Here is a 21943-nt window from a genome sequence, read left to right as displayed (position 1 = left end):
TGGAAAAACAATGAAAGAGAGAGAGAGCACAAGCAGGGAAACGCTGGAAAAACAATGCATTGTCGTGTGCTTTGGGAGGAGGAGGAGTTAGTTTCGTTTTGTTTCTTGATAAACAGAAAAGGTATCGAAAAGAAAACAAAATGGGCGAGATCTTCCTCCGCTCGGGCCCGCCTCAGGGCCGAGGGCCGTTCGTGATGCTGCCGGAATGAAATCGAGGACCGCTTGCGAAAGAGCGAATCCTCGAGAGCGTGGCCCGGGGCTGCCAAGCCCTCGCAGGGGACAGGGACGCGCTCCAAGCGGCGCATCCCGCCTCGGCGCCCAGGAGGTGGGGCCGGAGCGCGCCGGCGGCCACGAGGCTCGGCCGTTACCCGAGGGCTCCGGGCCGGCGCCGGCCGCGGCGCGCTGCGGGTAAATACCTTCAGCGGGGCGGGGGAGAGAAGCGTCGAATTTCAAAAAAAAAAAAAAAACAACAACAACAACCCACCAAACCCCCACAGCCCCGGGCGGGCGGGCGCGCGGATGGGCGCCCTTTGGCTGCGGGAGCGAGTGGAGGATGCTGGGAAGGAGGTAAAATGGCCACCGGCGGCGGCGCGGAGGAGGAGAGGAAGCGGGGGCGGCCGCAGCTCCTGCCCCCCGCGCGGCCCGCGGCTCGCGGCGAGGAGGCCGAGGGCGGCCGCGAGAAGATGGGCTGGGCCCAGGTGGTGAAGAACCTGGCCGAGAAGAAGGGCGAGTTCCGCGAGTCGCGGCCGTCGCGGCGGGAGGAGGAGGGAGGCAGCGGCGTGGGCGGCGGGCTCGGCTCCCCCGCGGGCTTGGCGGCGCCGGGCCTCGGCGACTTCCCCCCGGCCGGCCGCGGGGACCCGAAGGGTCGGCGGAGAGACCCGGCCGGCGAGGCGGCGGATCCCCGCAAGAAGAAGGGTGCAGCCGAGGCGGGCCGGAGGAAGAAGGCCGAGGCGGCGGCGGCCATGGCGGGCCCGGCCAGGCCTGGCGTGGCCGAGGACGCGGCCGAGCGGCCCGCTCAGGACGAGCAGGCAGTGGCGACGGGCCCCGCGGCGGGCCCGGGCAAGGGCCGCTTCCTGGTGCGCATCTGTTTCCAGGGAGACGAGGGCGCCTGCCCGACCCGGGACTTCGTTGTGGGCGCGCTCATCCTGCGCTCCATCGGCATGGACCCGAGCGACATCTACGCGGTCATCCAGATCCCGGGCAGCCGCGAGTTCGACGTGAGCTTCCGCTCGGCGGAGAAGCTGGCCCTGTTCCTACGCGTCTACGAGGAGAAGCGCGAGCAGGAGGACTGCTGGGAGAACTTTGTGGTGCTGGGGCGGAGCAAGTCCAGCTTGAAGACGCTCTTCATCCTCTTCCGGAACGAGACGGTGGACGTGGAGGACATCGTGACCTGGCTCAAGCGCCACTGCGATGTGCTGGCAGTGCCCGTGAAAGTGACCGACAGGTTTGGGATCTGGACCGGGGAGTACAAGTGTGAGATCGAGCTGCGCCAGGGGGAGGGCGGGGTCAGGCACCTGCCGGGGGCCTTCTTCCTGGGGGCCGAGAGGGGCTACAGCTGGTACAAGGGGCAGCCCAAGACGTGCTTTAAATGTGGTTCCCGGACCCACATGAGCGGCAGCTGCACGCAGGACAGGTGCTTCAGGTGCGGGGAGGAGGGTCACCTGAGCCCTTATTGCCGGAAGGGTATCGTGTGTAACCTCTGTGGCAAGCGAGGACACGCCTTTGCCCAGTGTCCCAAAGCAGTTCACAATTCCGTGGCAGCTCAGCTAACCGGGATGGCTGGGCACTGAACACCCACCTGCCTGCCAGGGTGAATACAGAGCCAGCTTACCCCTCTTAAGTGCCAAAACTTTTTTTTAAACCTACAAGAGACATCTCTCTCTGCCTTCTTAAACCGAGTTTACTCCATTTCAGCCTTTTCTGAATTGGTGACTCTGTCATCAGTAACCACCGAGAACTGTAGCGTGCAGATGTGTCGCCTCTCCCTTTTTAAAATTTTGTTTTCGTTTTTGTATCTGGGTTGTTTTTTGTTTTTGTTTTTGTGTGTGGTTTTTGTGTGGGGCTTTTTGTACTTTTTACTCCCCACGCCTTGTCTTCTCCCAGGATTTTCATCCATGGGGCTGCCTTGCTCATCTTTATGCCCCAGCACTAGGTGCGGGGCCCACCACGTGGTAGGCACTCCATCAGTAGTTTGTTGAATTGAGAACATTGTTGACTGTGGCTTCTGTCAGGGTGTCTACTTTTTGCAGCTCTTACCCTCCCCGTTTAATTTGCTGCTTCTAATCTATGTGGTCTGAGAATTTGTGAAACCAGTGTTGTTAGAAGTGTATGTAATCTGAGTCAGTAAGCTCTGAATGGTGGCCAAGGGCCTCTCTTATGGCATTAAAATGCATGGACTTTGGGACAGCTGTTCAGTGGCTCAGAAGCCATTTTTCACAGAATCATGGAATTTGGAATTTTCTTGCTGGAAAGGACCTAAAAATTGGTTTAGACCAATCCCCTGGATTTCCAGCAGATGAAACAGGCCCAGAGAGGTTAAATGACTGGGTCAAAATCCCATAGCTGTCTGGTGCCAGAGCTAGCCTAGAGTAGAGTTCCCTGACCCCAAGCCCGGTGCTCATTCCACTACCTCTCACACTTCACAACATTTTCCTCAACACTTGAGGGCCCAGAAAGTCTGATCTCTCCAGAATGATGAGCCCAGAGGAATGCTAAGAAACCGTCTCCGGGAGGAAGCAGAAAGGGATTTAGCAGGGGCTTCTGAATACTTGGGAGATAGAGAAGGGCCAAAGGAACACAATCTAGGGTGTACTCATTGCTCCCTGCGGTATCATATCTGGATTAAAGTGCCAAGTCCTTTGGGGCCTTACCCTTCATCGTTCACTGCCACCACTTAGAAATGGGGGTGTTCCTAAATAAGGAAACCTACCAGAGGTTTACGTTTGCACCTTAGCCCCAATAGCTAGAAACCCCAGAGAAGCTTCTAACTGGAGCTCATCTACAACTTCCTGACTCACAGGAGAAAGGTGATTTTAACCTGGAATCATAAGTAAGCTGTTAACTCTAAAATTTGCTTGCAAAATAGGTCAAGCAAGAGGGCATTGGGTCAACTAAGTGTTACCGAGTTAAAGTAGAAAAGACAGTAAGCTGCTCTTCTTTTAGTTTTTGTTTTTCCTTTGCATTATGTTTTGCTATTTCCTTGTGGCTTAGAATGTAAAATCGATTGTTAAAAGTTTTGTTCTGAATAAATATTTATCTTTTGTATTGCTAACACTGTTGCCCTATCTCCTTTCAAAGTGTAAGATGCTGGGGTACACAGACTCTAGTTCAATCCATATTTCTACACATCATTTGTTTACCCTGCAAAAACATTTCCAACCCCTGCAGGCCACGCTTAGCACCTACTATGTTGTGCCAGGCCCTTTGGAATTGTTACCTAAACCCTATGTATGCATCGCACTCACTTAGCACATTGTAAAAACTCAAATTTTAAGCCCTAACTTTGCTCCAAGGAATCAGAATCGCTGGTGTGAGTGAAAATTTTTTTAGTAAGCATCCCCAAACAATTCTGATTGGCAGCCAGGTTTGAGACCACAGTTCTGAATGGTACTAAAATGAGAGAGATGGATTCTGGCCTCAGGAGATTACAATGGGGAAGGCAGAAGTAAGATGTTAGCTCCATCATCTTAGAGTAAATGCCACGAGCTGGATGCAAAGTATTTATGGGCTTTTAAAAATGCCATCTCTTGGGGCGCCTGGGTGGCTCAGTCGTTGGGCGTCTGCCTTCGGCTCGGGGTCATGATCCCAGAGTCCTGGGATCGAGCCCCGCATCGGGCTCCCTGCTCCTCGGGAAGCCTGCTTCTCCCTTTCCCACTCCCCTTGCTTGTGTTCCCTCTCTCGCTGTCTCTGTCTGTCAAATAAATGAATAAATAAATCTTAAAAAAAAAATGCCATCTCTTCAGGTACTAAGGGAGGAAGAAAGAGTCCAGGAAACTTCCCAGAGAGCTGACTCACTCCAAGCCAGCCCTGGAGACCCCAGACACAACCGACTGAAGGATTTTCAGCTCTGAGACGTTAAAATGATCCAATCCTAAGAACTAAAGTTCTCAATGTTTTGATTCTCTAACTCAGTGATTTGAGGATATTTCCAGAACTGCTAAGGTGTAGTCGAGGCCTGGTTGGCTCTTAGGAGCCCTGCCTTTCCAGGCCTGCTCAGCCCCTCATTCTTGTCTCCCAAAGCAAACAGTCCCTTCCCTCCTTGATCCCTCCCCCTTATCTCTCCCTTCTGTGCCTTGGGTTTCCCTCCTTCACAGGCTGGAGGCGGGGAGAAAGCCTGCATTCATCATGCATTCATCAGACCCTCCTTCCCTCCAAGCAGGCACTGTGCCAAGGAGCCTCCTTGGAAGGAATCTTCCCTCTCTCTACCCTTCCCCCCACCTCCCCCCTCCCCCCAGCTCTCCTGAAGGGAGCAGAGGAAGAAACTATTTCCCTGCCCATCCCCCACAGGATCTGCTCCAGGGCCTCCTGCCTGGCGGTCTGGGGACGGAGCCATGGGCTGGAACGGAACAAACCTCCCCCAGCTTCCTTTCCTGATCTAGCAACCCCCAAATTACAATCCCTCACTGTTCATGGGTTCCTAGGGAGTATGCAGAGATCCCCAGACTGAGGCTGGCTAACTGACATTCTTTTCATTGGGCTTTCAACAGATACGAGGGCCATTAAAGCCAAGCCCTCCTGCAAGGCATTTTGCATACACCCAGGAATGAGATAGTTACTTGCAGAGGGAGATGCAGATAAGTAAAGAGCAGTTTTTAAAATAATATTAAGTATTTTTAAAAATTCTGAAAAAGATGTACAAAGAATATAAAATTGTCTGAAGTACAGGTCTCCTGGAAGAGATGATGATGTCATGACTGAAACCCGCAAGATGAAGAAGCCAGGTGAAGAGTGCCGAGCCGTCCAAGCAGTACAAAGAGCCTGTGCAAAGACCCGGAGGCCAGAGCACACAGGGTGTTCAGGCTGGCTGTAGAGTCACCAAAAGATGTGCTTCGGAAAAGGCCAAGAGGAGGTGGCCCAGGGCCTGTTGGGCCTGTCGGCGTTACTTAAGAGGCTTTATTTTGTCCTGACCCCCTCCAGTCTGGCCACCTCCATTCCATCCACTTATTTAGCATGTATACTAAGCACCAACTCTCTCTAGGCATGGAATACAGCAAGAGTCAAGTTCCCTGGGGCTCAAATTCTAGAGGCACACAAAGAATTACAAACTATGATCAAGCACTGAAAGAAACATACAGAGATTGATCTGGTCTTAGAGGTCAGGATTAACTTCCCAGAGAAAACGTCTGAACTGAGGTCAAGAAGATCTATAAGGAGTTAATTGAGAGATGGGGTTGGGGGTTAAGAGGCCTCGGCAAAAGGGGTAACAAGTATAACAACCCTATGGTGAGAGGAGGCATGGCTGATTCTAGAAACCAAATGCCCAGTGTAAAAGTCCAGGTTTAGAAACAGAAACCACTGTAGGTATTGAAGAAAGTGATGGGGTATTAGGGAGTTGGGTATTAGGAATGACTCCTAGAACACTACTGAACTGACCTACTACAGGATCTGCTACCTCTCCTAGAAAGGAGCCAGGAAGCCATCACTGGAAAGGTTGAGTTTGAGGACACGCTACTGAAAGCTACCATCCAAGGAGAGGCTGCTGAGATCAGAAGGCCACTGCCATTTCTACTGCCAGGACAATGAAATGAGTTTTCGAAGCCAGAGACAGGACACGCGTGTCTCCACAACCTTACTTAGGAGCAGAAACAGCCGAAACTATTTGACTCCTGCCTTACTTTCACCTTCAAACCTCAGGCAAATATATCTACTTGCTGCAGGGGAGTCAGGAAGTGTTTTAGCTTTCCAGTATGTGAGCACAGGAAGGCACATAAACAGTGGGAATCAGGGCACTTGGCTGGCTCAGTCGAGAGAGCCTGCAACTTTTTCTTTTAAGTTTTATTTATTTAAGTAATCTCTACACCTCGCATGGGTCTCGAACTCACGACTCCGAGATCAAGAATTGTATGCTTTTCCTTTTTTTTTTTTTTTTTTTTTTACAATTTAATAGCGCATTTAATTTTTTGTCTTTGGGAACCACTATTTATCAAGAGACAAGCTGAAGACAACGTGGATGAGTTACTAAGCAGTCTGTTTCTTCACGTGAAAATGAGAACAGTAAGAGTACCTACCCTTTAGATTGCTATGTGGATTACATAACACACCTCAAGTGCTTAACATAGCTGGTCTCAGTCTGTATTACACATTACAGGACGTCTCTTCCCAAATGAAAATCTGCTTTCTGACTTGGAAAATTTACAAACTCAGGAGATAAGAAAAATGAGAGTTGCAGGAGAAAAACAAAAACAGGTCCTGGATACCCTTCCTTGAACAGTAGGCGAAAGGTACTTCGCTTCTACAGAAACGTGAGACAGAGGAGGCAATGGGGCCGGCGACAGCGACACCAACACCCAACAGCAGAAGACCCGCGGGGCAAGGGACAGCGCGGATGTGGTGCAGGGGCTCCCACCCCGGCACCAGAAGCCCCAACACGTGGCTCCCTCCTCGCAGCCCCTCCCACTTCCCTAAGAGGTCCTCGTGCCAGAGAATCATCGACTACGGCCTTCTAGACTCAAACCGCACTGTCCCCGTCGGGGGAGAGGACTGCCCATCCCGCGGACTAGCCCAACCCGACCCTAGAAATATACCTCAACCGCAAGCCCACAACGCGCGCGGGAAGAAACGCGAGCTCAGTCCTGCTTTTCCTACTGAGCCAGCCAAGAGCCCCATCAGCCATGAGCCTGTGACTTTTTTTTTTTAGGTTGTTTTTTTTTTTTGTCAGAGAGAGCACAAGCGGGGGAACGGCAGGCAGAGGGAGAAGCAGGCTCCCCGCTGAGCAAGGAGCCCAACGCAGGACCCAATCTCAGGATCCCCGGATCATGATCTGAGCCGAAGGCAGACGCTCAACCGACTGAGCCACCCAGGCATCCCGAGCCTGTGACTCTTGATCTCAGGGTCGTGAGTTCAAGCCCCACTTTGGGGGTAGAGTTAAAAAACAAACAAAACAAAAAACAGTGGGAATGGATGCTGTCTGCCAACTAACCCTATCCAGAACAGCTAGTGTGGCCAGTGCAGAGGGAAGGGAGACAATGGTACAAAATAAGGCTGAAGATCCTGGGGGTTTGGTCAGCCATGTTTAGAATTTGAGTCTAAGAAGGATGATGAGTCATTGAAAGATTTTTAAGCAAGGAAAAGACATGATCAGGGTTGCATTTTTAAAAGATAATTCAGGGGGCACGTGGGTGGCTCAGTCGGTTAGGCACCTGACTCTTAATCTCAGTTCAGGTCTTGATCTCAAGGTCATGAGTTCAAGCCCTGTGTTGGGCTCCATGCTGGGCATGGAGCCTGCTTAATAAAAAATAAAAATAAAATATAAGATCATTCAGGACGCTTTGTAGAGAATGGGTCAGCAGGAGCCCAAGTATAAAGAAGGGCAGGGGTACCAGGGATGCCAGTCAGTTAAGCGGCTGACTTCAGCTCAGGTCATGATCTCGGGGTCCTGGGATTGAGCCCCACCTTGGGATCTGTGCTCAGCAGGGAGTCTGCTTCTCTCTCCCTCTGTCCCTCCATCCACTTGTGCTCTCTCTCTTTCAAATAAATGAATAAAATCTTTAAAAAAAAAAAAAGTATAAAGAAAGCCAGTTTCCCCAGGTGAGCGATGAGGGTACCTTGGACCTGGATGGTGAAGATGGACATAGAAAAGTAGTCAAGGTAAAGAGATATATTTAGGAGTTTAAATCAGCAAGACAGACATGGGCTGGGGGAGGTATAAGTACCAAAGATGATTCCCAGGTTTCCAGCTTCTGCAGTTGGATAGATGGTGGGTCCATTCCCTGAGATGCAGAACAGAGGAGAAAATCCAAGTTTGAGATGAAGGTCTTGAGTCAGATTTGGGACATAAAGAATGTCTAAGGGAAGTTATGGAATAGGTGGCTTAACACAGGTCTTAAATTCTAAGGAGAGTTCTGGGCTAGAGAAAGAAACAGGATTCCTATAGCAATGGCCTTCAAACTCTTTACCCACATCCCACAATAAGATAGACATTTTATATTGTGGCCATCAGACATATGCATATATGTACTTATGTATAAAGAAAGAAGAGTGCCCCCTGGCCTGAGTAATGGGGAGGTCACTGGTGAGGGACTTTTAGAGGCAGAGTGATGACAACAGGAGGCAGACCAAGGAACAAATAATCTTCCTAAAATGCCCAGTGCTCTGACACTCCCTCTGGGGCTCCCTCTTGCTCTAGGGAGTCAGCCTGGCATCCAAGTCCTTTCGCAAGAGGCTCCTGGGCTCCTTTGGGACCTCATTCTCAGCCAAAGTGCCCATTACATCTGTGCATGTCAACTCCAGGTATGACCAACAAAGAACAAGCAGAAGGAGTTCAGTATGGCGGAGGGTGGAGCGGTACAAGAGGAAGCTATGGGTGAACAGGGCTCAGATTATACCAAGTTTAAGGGGGAGTCTCATGAGAGTGTACACCAGACGTGTGCAAAGCCAGTGGGTCCATACGGTGCCACTTACTGGATTTTCAACCTGACTGAGACTATTTGGGGGAGGACGTGTTTCATGAAAATAAACACAGATATAATATGGAGGAGAATGCAAACTTCACAGAGCTTTAAAGTAAAACATGGGAGGAGCCTGGGTGGCTCAGTCTGTTGAGCGTTTGACTCTTTATTTCGGCTTGGGTCATGATCTCGGGGTTGTGGGACCCACCCCGAGTCAGGCTCTGAGCTGGGCATGGAGCCTGCTTGGGATTCTCTCTCTCTCCTTCTGCGCAGCCCCCCTATATAAATAAATAAATAAATTAATTAATTAATTAATTAATTAATTTAATTAAATAAAACATGGACTAACATTTTTGGAAAACGGTTTGGCATGGTCTATCAAAATTTAAAATTCACAATCTTTAACACAGCATTCACTTATAGGAAATGAATCTATAGCTAAACTTGGACATGTGCACAATACCAGTGTACCAGGATGTTCACTGAAGAATTACTAGGGGTACTAAGGACTAGAAACAAGCCTGACTGTCTATCAATAGGTAACTAGTTAGATAAGCTATGGCACATCCAAATAGTGGAACATTATATAGCTGTTTAAAGGACAGTTCTGGGGGCGCCTGGGTGGCTCAGTCGTTAAGCATCTGCCTTCAGCTCAGGTCATGATCCCAGGGTCATGGGATCGAGCCCCGCATCGGGCTCCCTGCTCAGTGGGAAGCCTGCTTCTCCCTCTCCCACTCCCCTTGCTTGTGTTCCTTCTCTCGCTTTGTCTCTGTCAAATAAATAAATAAAATCTTTAAGAAAAAATAAAAATAAAAAAAATAAAAGAACAGTTCTGTATATATTAATGCAGAATGCTCTCTAAGATGTATTTCAAAGTGAACAAAGTGAGGTGCCTGGATGGCTCAGTTGGTTGAGCATCTGGTTCTTAGTTTCACTGGGGTCGTGATCTCAGGGTCCTGGGATTGAGCCCTGCTTCCAGCTCTAGTCCTCAACAGGGAGTCTGCTTAAGGATTCTTTCCCTCTTCCTCTGCCCCTCCCCTCATTCTCTCTCTCTCAAATAAATAATAAATCCTTAAATGAAAATAAAGTGAACAAAGCAAGATATGGTATGTTACTGTTTAAAATTTCTAACTTTAACTTTTTCATTTTTTAGTGAGTTATAATTGGCAATAAAATTGTAAGATATTTAAAATGTACAATGTAATGATTTGATATACATATTATATATATTTTTTTAAGATTTTTATTTATTTCTTTGACAGAGAGAGAGAGATAGCGAGAGCAGGAACACAAGCAGGGGGAGTGGGAGAGGGAGAAGCAGGCTTCCTGCCGAGCAGGGAGCCCGATGTGGGACTAGATCCCAGGACCCTGGGATCATGACCTGAGCCGAAGGCAGACGCTTAACGACTGAGCCACCCAGGCGCCCTACATATTATATTTTAAAATTATGGAATTAATATGTACATATACTTATTTATATATAGAATAATTCTGGAAGGCTATTAATGAAATTGCTAACTGTTGTAGTTTCTTTTTTAAAAATTTTTATTTATTTATTTGAGAGAGAGAGCATGCATGTGTGGGGGCAGGAGGGACGGACAGAGGGAGAGAGAATCCCCAAGCCGACTCCGGGGGAGCCTGACTGGGGGTTTGATCTCAGGACCCAGAGATCATGACCCGAGCTGAAATTAACAGTCAGCTGCTTAGCCAACTGAGCTACCCAGGTGCCCCAACTATTGTAGCTTCTGAGAAGAACTGGATATTTGGGGTGTGGGATGAAAGGAAAACTTATTTTCTACAGTATATCCCCGGAGGTTTTGTTTTGTTTTAATTATTTCATGTGTTATTTCTGGCAAAAAAATAAAATAAAATAAATAAATGCAAAATACAACATAAGACTTCAAAGAAATTCCTGCAGACTCTGCAGAGATTGGAGTCCCTTTCCTCTATCTTTAAAAATAAGAAATTTTGATGGGAAATTTCAAGACTCTAGAGCAGCCAACTCACTGGTCTCCCTGCTTCCTAGCTTGGTCTCCTTCAATCCAGGACAACAGTCCCCAGAATGAAATTTGATCACATTACTCCCCAGTTTAAAGACCTTCAAAGACTTTGTGTCCTCCCTGGGGCCCTCCAGGCCCTGCTAGAGCCCTGCCTCTTCTGGGCCTCACCCCCTCACCCTGGCTGGGCTCCTGCTCCTCATTCCAGGAATTCACCCATGGTTAACTCTTACCTTTCCTGGTGCTCAGCTCTAATGCACTTCCTAAGTGCAGCCTTCCTTAACCTTCTAGACCAGACCCTCTTACACTCTCCCCTCCTTCCAGCAGCTCCTTGCAAGTACAATCATACGTTTATTTATGTCATGGCTTTAATAATATCTGTCTCTATCTCTCAATTTTGAGCTCCCAGAGGGCAGGGACCATGACTTTTTTGCTCTTAGTTGTAGCCCAGCATTTAGCACTGTGTGTGGTACATAGTAAAAGCCCAATAAGTATTCATTTGCGTGAATGATCTAGAAATTACTTGGCTGAGGTTACAGATCAAGACATTGTGTCTACTTGTCCTTTTTTTAAAGATTTATTTATTGGGGTGCCTGGGTGGCTCAGTTGGTGGAGTGTCTGGCTCTTGGTTTCCTCTGAGGTCACGATCTCGGGGTCTTGGGATAGAGCCCCATATCAGCTCCATGTTCAGCGGGGAGTCTGCTTGTCCCTCTCCCTCTGCTCCTCCCCCCATACACTCTCTCTCTCTAAAAACAAACAAACAAAAACATTTATTTATTCATTTAATTGAGAGAGGGGTGGGGGGAAGGGGCAGAGGGAGAGAGAATCTCAAGCCGACTCCCAGCTGAGCACAGAGCCTGAGTCAGGGCCTGGAGGAAGGGCTCAATCTTGCCACCCTGAGATCACTAACAGAATGGACGCCTAACCAACTGAGTCACCCAGGCACCCCTCTACTTGTCCTTCTTTAATGATACTCAAAATATCCCTTAGCACACCTGCACTGATTCTATACTGAAGAAGGGCTTCTTCTTTCATCTTTAAAAAAGCTAATTCACTCCTTCAGCGTTCTCAGCTTTAATACTAGTTTCCTTCAGCCTGAGCGGTCAGGCCCATCCTCCCCAAGTTCTCTGAGGGTATATCACTGAGACAGCCTGCATGTCCCCTGGCACAAGAAGGCCCAGGAGACAGCACCAGGTTCCTGGATTCCAAATGCCTGGCTTCAACACTCCCTCATCATCACTGGCAAGAGTAGCCTTTGCCCTGAGACCTGATTTCTCCTCCCCAGGAGGTAGAGCGAGGATTCTGTACGTACAAAAGGAACTGCCCACCCGAGTTTGTGGTCCTCCCTTTCTAGAACATTTCCTGAGACCCCAGAATCCCCTTCCAAAATATCCCTAAGCTCATTTACAGAGCCTTCATGGGTCTCATCCCTGGGTCCATCTCAACTGAGGGTAAACTACGCTGCTTAATGCACATCTTATAGACTTGAGGCTTAGTTCTCGAAGTAGCTGTTTGCAAGAGACAGCTTGGATGTGGGGGCTGGGTTGTCCACTCATGCACACTGGGTCCCTCACTGATGGGATGGGAGGGAGCTGGACAAGGGCAGGATGCAGCATCCAGTAGCTCTCCTCGGGCCAACACATTCTGGCACAGAACTCCAAGGGTCCTGGAATTCTAATTCGAACCTGGCCTTCCAGGTTTTTCTGAGGGTATATTCGTCAAGAAGAAAAAGAAAACGTATTTCATTCAGCACATTACATTGATGTATAACTTCTAACTATTTAGAGGCATATGGACCACCAATCGTACTCTTGTCCCAGCCCCCACAAATGCCCCTGTTTGGTTGTGTCATTCCTTAGCTCAGACAAACCACATAACTTCTCTGGGCCAGTTTTCTTACCAGAAAAAAATGGGTTTAATGATAACTGCCTCATCAGGGATGGTGAGAAAATGAAACAATTCCTGCAAAGGGCTTGGCAGAGTGCCAGGCCATCAGCGAACAGTAGCTACCCTCCTTACTTTTCTCTTGTTTGCCCTCTGGCTATCATCTCCCATGATTTTCTCTATGACATCCAAACTGGTCTCTTTTGTAGGATTTCCACACAGCTCCTCCCTCCTCCCTCCTTACCCGGTAACCATATAAGCGCCCCATTCTCTCCACCTAGGCGGATCCCACCCCTCTTCAATTATGAAAACAGCTACTGGTGATTGCACGTTTAGGATGTTTCAGGCATTGTATTAAGAACTTGACATGCATTATCTCAACTCAGTTCTGACACCAACTCGATGAAGTATTACTCCCCAAACACAAAGACTGGGATCTGGAGAGTTGGAGCCCTGGCAGCTGGCGAGGGGCAGAGCCAGCGGGAATGTGAACCCAGGGAGCCTTACTGCAGAGTCAGGTCTTCCAAATATCCAGTCACGATCCTGCCTGCCGCCCCCTCCACCCCGCCCCGTGCCGGCGCACCGGCGACCCCTCTCTCCTTCCAAGGCCGTCATACTCCATCAGTTTTCGGGGTCTGTCTGTGGAATTTCAGCCCAGTAGGGCGGGCACTTTGTCTCACGCCACGTTGCCCACATCATGGATCCTCCCTCCGTCTCCCCTTTCTCTTCCTTCCTCCCTTCCATTAAACACTGAGTTCCTACTCTGTGCCAGGCTTTGTGCTCGTTCACATGCAAAACATTACCAATGAAAAAATCAGGGGAAGATGGAATTTTATGTCATTTTTCTCTTTCTTCTTTATGGCTTTCTGCTTGGCTGATTTTTTTTTTTTTTTTTTTCCCAGTGAGCACGCAGCCCGGGTTTCTCGAACCCGGTTCCAATGTTGCTTTGCTAGGTAGCTTTGGTCGGAGGAAGGCCCTGTCCCCTTAACTCCCAGCCCCCACGCCTCCTTCTCGGGCCCTCAAATCCAGGCCGCCCTGCCCCCTCCGGAAGGGGGAGTTGGGGGCGAACGCCGAAATCTGAGTGGTTCTTTCAAGCCTCCGTTGCCGTAGAAACCGGCTGCACAGGCCTTGGCGGTCCATTACACCATCCTCCAGCGACGCAGCCAATGGGCTCCGAGCTCCATCCCAGGCGCCCCCGCCCCGCAGCTGCCGGCAGCCCACCAATGGGCAGGTCCCTTGGCTTAGAGCCCTGCCCTCGGCCCAGGCACACCACCAATGAGCTTCGACCCCGCTCTCCATTTAGCTTCAATGTAGAAACAAGACTCGATTTAAAAAAAAAAAAAAAAAAAGGAATTCTCTAAATTAGAAGGAACTAGTAGTAACGCTTCTGTCAGTTGCAGCCTGAATGATCTTTGGCTGGTATTTTATTTAAGGAGAACAAAATTGTTCCAATTACACAACAATATATGTCATAATGTACTAAACAAGTTGAGGCAATGAAAGTGCAGGCAATGCGGATGATATCTGCTCTATGTGGATTTCTTTCATTATAGGTATTTTCATTTAATTTAAAATGATCAAGGAACCAGTCAGCTTTCCTTGTTTGTATTTCAAATACATACAAATTAAAGATGCTGAGCTTTTGATGCTGAATTCATGAGACATTGACCTAAGTAACTGGTAGTTGACTTTTAATTAGTTTAACTCCTGCCTGAATTCAAAACACAGTAAAACTGTAGGATAAATGAATATTTCTTTTACTCCATTGAAGAAATTCCATTTTCAAGGTGGGTTGTGTAATGGCTTTGACACTCTTAAAGTCTAAATAAACTAAATGTGTATTTAAAACCTTTTGTCGGGGCGCCTGGGTGGCTCAATCCTTAGGCGTCTGCCTTCGGCTCAGGTCATGATCCCGGGGTCCTGGAATCGAGCCCCGCGTCAGACTCTCTGCTCTGTGGGAAGCCTGCTTCTTCCTCTCCCTCTCCCCTGCTTGTGTTCCCTCTCTCACTGTGTCTCTCTCTGTCAAATAAATAAATAAAATCTTTACAAAAAAATAAATAAGATCTTATGTCATTTTTTAAAACTAAACTTTATTTTATTTTTTTTAATTTTTATTTTTAATTTTTTTTAAGTAGGCTCCATGCCCAGCATTGGAGCCCAACGCAATGCTTGAACTCAGGACCCTGAGATCAAGAGTGCAAAGTTTAACCAACTGAGCCACCCAGGTGCCCCAAAAGAAACTTTATTTTTTAGAACAGTTTTACATTTATAGAAAAATTGTGAAGGTAATACAAAGTTCTTTATCCCCCACCCACCCCGTTTCCTCTATTAACATTTTATATTAACATGATAAATTTGTTACAATTAATAAACCAATACTGATACATTACTAGTAGCTAAAGTTCATAGCTTATTCAGATTTCCTTGGTTTTTACCTGATGTCTTTTTTCTATGCCAGGATCCCATCCAGCATGGGATCTCATTTATCTTATAACCCCTTGGTTCCTCTGGGCTCTGGCATTTTGTCAGACATCAACATGACTTATCACCTTGACTGCCTGGCTGAAGAGGAGTTTGTCAGGTTTCTCCACTGGAAAGTTACTTTTCTTTTACCCTTTTTCATGCTGTCCTCTTTGGAAGGAAGTGACTATGCTCAGCCCACACCTGTGGGGAGTTACGTTCCACGCCCGTGAGGGTAGAGTAGCTACATACGTTATTTGGAATTTTTCTGCAGTGAAGATTTGTCTTTTCTATTTATTTATTCAGTTATTTGTTTATATTAGTATGGACTCATAGATATTTATTTTATACTTTAGGTTATAATCCAATACTACTTAATTTTTCGCTCAAAGTGTTCCAGCGTTGTCTTTTGGGAGCTCTTTTAGTTACCTCCTGTGTCCCTTTGACATAACCCGGCCTTTGTGTGTCCTTTCTTTTTTTGTTGTTGTTCTTGGGCACTTCCTTCTTTCTGGCACTATACGATGCCGCAGGCTTATCTTGCATATTTCCTGCCCCAGTCTAGAATCAGCTGTTTCTCAAAAGCCCTGATTCTTCCCATTGGAGAATGGTATTAGAAACCAAGATCTGGGGGCTCCCGGGTGGCTGTCATTGAGTGTCTGCTTTCGGCTCAGGTCATGATCCCAGGGTCCTGGGATCGAGCCCTGCGTCGGGCTTCCTGCTCAGCGGGGAGTCTGCTTCTCCCTCTGACCCTCCCCCCTCTCATGTGTTCTTTCTCTCTCTCTCTCTCAAATAAATAAATAAAATCTTTAAAAAAAAGAAAGAAAGAAAGAAAGAAACCAAGATCTGGGGGCTCCTGGGTGGCTCAGTCGTTGAGTGTCTGCTTTCGGCTCAGGTCATGATCCCAGGATCCTGGGATCCAGCCCTGCATCGGGCTTCCTGCTCTGCAGGAAGCCTGCTTCTCCCTGTCCCACTCCCTCTGCTTGTGTTCCCTCTCTCGCTGTGTCTCTCTCTGTCAAATAAATAAATAAAATCTTAAAAAAAAAAAAAAAAAAAAAAAAGAAACCAAGATCTGGATGCTAAGTGTGCTCATTGTTACTGAGGTGTCATTTCTTTTAAGCCATCTCAACTAACAGAACAAAGAAATTTATGTGTATATACTAACCTGTGTGTAAACACTATCTATAAATGTTTCTGTCTATAACCATCTGTATCTATATTAAACTAAACATGAGTTCATATTTATATTTCCAACTCTAATCCATTACCACGTGAGTCATTATAGCCTTCTCTCTTTGCTTATCTGTAAATTCTTACTCCGACGGTGAGAAACCCGGCTGCCACTATCCACCATCCATTTACCTAACTGTTCGATCCCACTGTGCCTGTATAGCGTTATCAGCACTGCTGACCCATACCCATGTGGGAAACTTTACCGACTAGAGTGCAGTACCTCTGCACACTTTCTTTTGCTTTTAGTTTTACAGGATCCATTCATTTCTAAAGTTACTTAAGTCAGCACCCTTTTCCCACCCTCTTCAGTGGGATTATTTCATACATTTGTAATACAATTTGATTGTTTCATTGCATTCTGCATTCCATCTTGAGATTCTCCAGATGCTTCAAATGATTTTTTAAAAATTCTCATGCATTAGCATTTACTCCTTGTGTTGTACACTTCTATGGGTTTTGACAAATGCATAATGTATTCACCGTTACAGTATCATACAGAAGAGTTTTATCACCCTAAAAAAGTCTTCTGTGCTTCACCTATTCAACCCTCTCTCCCTCAAACCCTGACAAGCACAGGTCTTTTTACTATCTCTATAGTTTTGCCTTTTGTGCCTATTTAAAAAAAAAAAAAAACACGATTTATTTGGGGTGCCTGGATGGCTCAGTTGTTTAAGCGGCTGCCTTCAGCTCAGGTCATGATGTCAGGGTCCTGGGATCAAGCCCCACATCGGGCTCCCTGTTTAGTGGCAAGTCTGCTTCTCCCTCTCCCTCTGTGATCTCTCTCACTCTCATTCTCTCTCAAATAAATAAATAAAAATCTTTTAAAAAGATTTATTTATTTATTCGAGAGAGAGAGAAAGAGAGAGCGTGGGGGGAAGGGGCAGAGGGAGAGAGAAACTTAAGCTGACTCCACGCTGAGCACAGAGCCTGACCTGGGGCTGATCTTACCAACCTAAGATCGCAAGCTGAGCCAAAATTGCCTAGCCAACTGTGCCACCCAGGCGCCCCCGTGCCTTTTTTTTTTTAAGAGGGGCGCCTGGGTGGCTCAGTTGTTAAGCGTCTGCCTTCGGCTTAGGTCATGATCCCAGGGTCCTGAGATGGAGCCCCGCATCGGGCTCCCTGCTCGGTGGGAAGCCTGCTTCTCCCTCTCCACTCCCCCTGCTTGTGTTCCCTCTCTCGCTGTCTCTCTCTCTCTGTCAAATAAATAAATAAAATCTTAAAAAAAAATAAAGAGAAGACACACAAGAGTATATTTATTGTTGCTTTTGTTATAGCTAGCACTCACTAAACTGTTACCATGTCCCATGTCCTCAGCTATTATGCTCTCCCATTTTGCAGATAAGAAAATGGAAACTAATGAGTTGAAATAACTCCCCAAAGACTAATAATACTGAAGTTTTTACTTCAAATCCTGGACACATTGATTATTTAAAACCCCAGTATTTGGATGCTTGACTTCTAAGTCATGGAAGGGAGTCCACTACATTTAGCCAATAAGATGAGGATGACCTGCTTCCCGGTTTACTCAGGTGGTCTCAGTTATCTCTGTTGTTCCAGCATAATTATTAATAGTGTCCCTTTCATCATAAACTATATGGTCACTGCCAAAGGAAAAAGTCTAATGAATTTTAGACTCAGGGTGTAGTGGTAAAGATTATACTCTGGGAGATCAGGGGATGTACCAGTGGTGTGTGATTTCAGAGTCACCAGGCAGGACCTGCTACCCAGATCAAATCCCCTCCCCCATCCAGTCACCTTCCCCTTCTTTCTCCCAATCTGATTAATCCCCATTCCATCAGCCGTGCTGGTGCTGTTAAATTGACTCTGCCACTGTCCTCTTCTCCCCATAAATATGTCCCCAGTTCTGGTCTCTCTTTTCTGTCTTGTGCTTCTCTGAGTCTCAAACTACATTTCATAGATTGGCCATCCAGCGTTCAAGCAGGATTTTTAAGACTTTGGCATTTCACAAAGAAGTAAAAAAAAAAAAATCCTCCCCATTAAGACAAAACAAAAACACACATTTAAAAAATTTGGGGATAGGCAAAAGATTGCCAACTTTTTATTTTGCTGAAGTGAGAAAAATCTCCATCTTCTATATTAGTCTTGTCTATTGGAAATACAATGCAAGTCGTAAGTGTAATTTAAAATTTCCAGGGGCACCTGGTGGCTCAGTTGGTTAAGGGTCTGCCTTCAGCTCAGGTCATGATCCCAGAGTCCTGGGATAGAGGCCAGCATAAGTCTCCCTGCTCAGCGGGGTGTCTGCTTCTCCCTCTGCCCCTCCGCCTGCTTGTGCTCTCTCTCACTCTCTCTCAAATAAATAAATAAAATCGTAAAAAATAAAATAAAATTTTCTAGAAGCCACATTTAAAAAGGTAAAAAAAAAAAAACAGGTGAAATGAAATTTCTAAAGATTTATTTATTTATTTTAGAGAGAGAGCCCACGCAGGGGGATGGGCAGAGGGAGAGAGAGAGAGAGAATCCTCAAGCAGACTCCTCACTGAGCATGGAGCCCAATGTGCAGCTCCATCCCAGGACCCTGGGATCATGACCTGAGCTGGAATCCAGAATCGGCTGCTCAACCAACTGAGCCACCCAGGTGCTCCAGGTGAAATTAATTTCAACATATTTTATTTAACCCAATATATCCAAAATATTATAATCTCAACATATAAACAACAGAAAAAAATCAATGCAATATTTTACACTGTTTATGCTGTCTTTGAATACCAGTGACAATTTTGCACTAGAACACATTTCAATTTGCACTAGCCATTTTTAAGAGTTCAAGAGCCCCATGTGTAGTTCTACACTATTATTTGGTAAAAGAAGAGCCATCGTACACACACACACACACACACACACTCATAATCTCTGAATTTTTAAAGAAGACATTTAGATAGGGTGCCTGGGTGGCTCAGTTGGTTAAGCGACTGCTTTCAGCTCAGGTCATGATCCCGGAGTCCTGGAATCGAGCCCCACGTTGTGTTCCCAGCTCAGCGGGGAGCCTGCTTCTCCCTCTGACTGTCTCCCCTCTCATGCTGTTTCTCTCTCTCTCTCTCTCTCTCAAATAAATAAATAAATAAATAAATAAAATCTTTAAAAAAAAACAAAGAAGACATTTAGATAAATCAAAACATGAATTACCTTGTTCTTACTGTTCTCTCTCTGCATTATGTATGTCCTTGATGACCATGCCAGCTCGCAGACTGATGTTTTGGAGCAAGACACAGTTGGGATGCGAGGAGTTGCAAGATGTTGTCTGGGTGGGCTCCTTCTTTGAACAGCTACTGAGAGTCTTATGTTGTGTTGAGATCTGCTAGGTGCTGGGGATACAATGGTGAGAGTGGAAATTAGGCGGGTCCTCTGATCTCACGGAGCTTCTGCTCTGCGGTAGTGTACCAAGTGGGGCTTGCAGGCAATGAGAGGGTGTATTGTCTGCAGAGAATCTAAAAACAATAATAAAACTGATTGAAAGTCAGCCTGCATTTTATTATCTCCATGTGCCCACAATTCTAAACCTTGTCAGTGATAAAATACTCCTTCCCAAAGATCAATTTTTTGGTTTAACTTGAGTCTTAATAATATATTTGTAAGCTTCAAATCAGTCTATTTTAATTACTTATGCACTAACAAACATTATATTCTTCAAGGAAGTTAACTCAGAGCACTCCCAGGTCAGTCAGCCCCTGACGCGCCAAGTCAGAGGCAGCTACATACGTTAGTTTTGAAAATAAGTTCGTAGCAGTCCAGAATTGTTCCAGCTAGCTTCCTGAGCACTTGTGTCTCCAGCCCCTTTGGTACAACATATGTCTCTGTTTAAACAATAGATTCAGAATAAGCAATGATGGCACAGTGATTATGAAGCTGAAGATCCAGAACTTGAGTTGCTTCAACTCTGTCATTCAACATGACCACTTGAAGCTTTTGTATTTAAGTTAAAATAGTGAAACAAAGAGTGAATTGCAGTGTGGTAACTGCAAATTTTATTATTTAGTAATATTGTATTATTATATTATATTACATCATATTACGATTTTCATTTGATAAAATTATGTGGGGTTTTGTTTGTTTGTTTTTGTATTTTTTCAAGTAGGCTCCATACCCACTATGGGGCTTGAACTCACAACCCTGAGATCAAGAGTCTCGTGCTCTACTGACTGAGCCAGCCAGGTGCCCCTGATAAAATTATGTTTTACCGAATTTGAATAATGTATTTAATCTTAAAATTGATTCTTGTTTTTAAAGCGTTTTCTTGTTTTTAAACCATAATGTGACATAACTATCATTGCAAAAGATCACTATGTAGGTATTTTTTTTTCTTTTTTTCAAAGAAATATATTAATGTAATTGAAAACTTTTGATTCGATACTCTTCCTTTTTTTGTACTGTAATGTTTATTTTTGCTGACATGATTCATATAAAAAGTTCAAAAAAAGAATATTTTCACCATCTACATTTCTTTTCTGGCCATTATCATTTGTATTATTTATTGCGTTTTATGAATGTTATTGAAAATATTGTCATTTAGGGACACCTGGGTGGCTCAGTAGGCTAAGCATCTGCCTTCAGCTCAGGTCACGATCCCAGCGTCCTGGGATCTAGCCCCTCATCAGGCTCCCTGCTTAGCAGGGAGCCTGCTTCTCCCTCTCACTCTGCAGCTGCCCCTGCTTGTGCTTTCTCTCTCTCTCTCTGTCAAATAAATAAATAAAATCTTAAAAAAAAAAAAGAAAATATCATAATTTAGAGGATATACGTATTAAAAAGTTATCTGTCCTGGGGTGCCTGGGTGGCTCACTTGGTTAAGCATCTGACTCTTGATTTTCGCTCAGGTCATGATCTTGGGGTTGTGGGATTGAGGCTGGCATCGGGCTCTGTGAGGGGCCTCCTTAAGATTCTCTCTGTTCCTCTCCCTTTGCCTCCACCACTCCCCCCACTCACCATCTCCAAAAAGAGAAAAAAGAAAAAAAAAGGCATCTGTCTTGAGTGTCACATGAGCCAGGTAGACCACTGGTGCCCTGAAGGGAAGGGACATGGGGCTAGGAGAGCTACAAGGAGGGAGACAGAGGTGAGAGTGCAGGAAAGGGTAAGGGAATGGACTTCACAACACCCTGTGTGGGGAGGAAGCCCAGCTTGTCCCACAAACTGAAGAGGCAATGTGGCTGGAAACTGGCTCAGGACAAAGAAAGCAGGAGAGGAGGTCAGATCGTGAGTAGGGGTCAGACCAAGCTTGGCCTGGTGGGCCTTGTGAAAGCCTGGTGTTCATCTTGAGAGTAGTGGGGAAACCACCGAAGGGCTTTAAGAAGGGAAGACACACAATCAGACTGCAGGGACCAGAAAGGAGTGTGGCAGGTGCCCGGATGAGAGGTGATGGTGGCCTGACCCATTGGGTAGCAGTGGTCAGCATCTCTTCAAGAACCTCACTGCCTTCCTACTGTAGTCTACACTGAACGGCTCAGTGGTGAGCCCAGCCTTAAAAACCTATGGCCTACAAGATTTAGACTCTGGGGCACCCATTTGAAAGGACTCAGGGTAGCCTGTGTGCACTGATAATCACCACATCTCAGTGGCAGACTGAAGTTTTAGGTTTTGTTTTCCAAAATTTTACATTCTTCTCTGGGTTCCCATAGGAATTTGAGTGTACTCCTGATAGAACGCTGCCTTTGATTCACTCAGTAAATATTTAATGAGCCCCCAGGGGCGTCTGGGTGGCTCAGTCGTTAAGCGTCTGCCTTCAGCTCAGGTCATGATCCCAGGGTCCTGGGATCG

General features: G+C 46.4%; 1 protein-coding gene across 1 annotated transcript; it reads left to right on the top strand.

Moving 5' to 3' along the window:
- The first annotated feature begins 369 nt into the window (after positions 1-369).
- On the top strand, positions 370-3743 carry ZCCHC3 (zinc finger CCHC-type containing 3). The gene has a single exon (XM_032419545.1). It carries the CDS (start codon positions 573-575, stop codon positions 1788-1790), a length of 1218 nt encoding a protein of 405 aa, XP_032275436.1. The 5' UTR covers positions 370-572; the 3' UTR covers positions 1791-3743.
- Positions 3744-21943: the final 18200 nt, after the last annotated feature.

This window comes from Phoca vitulina, unplaced genomic scaffold, assembly GCF_004348235.1.
Source record: "Phoca vitulina isolate PV1807 unplaced genomic scaffold, GSC_HSeal_1.0 scaffold22, whole genome shotgun sequence".
Classification (NCBI taxonomy): Eukaryota; Metazoa; Chordata; class Mammalia; order Carnivora; family Phocidae; genus Phoca; species Phoca vitulina.
Note: the sequence above shows the minus strand (reverse complement) of the source record. Positions and strands in the feature narration are given on the sequence as shown.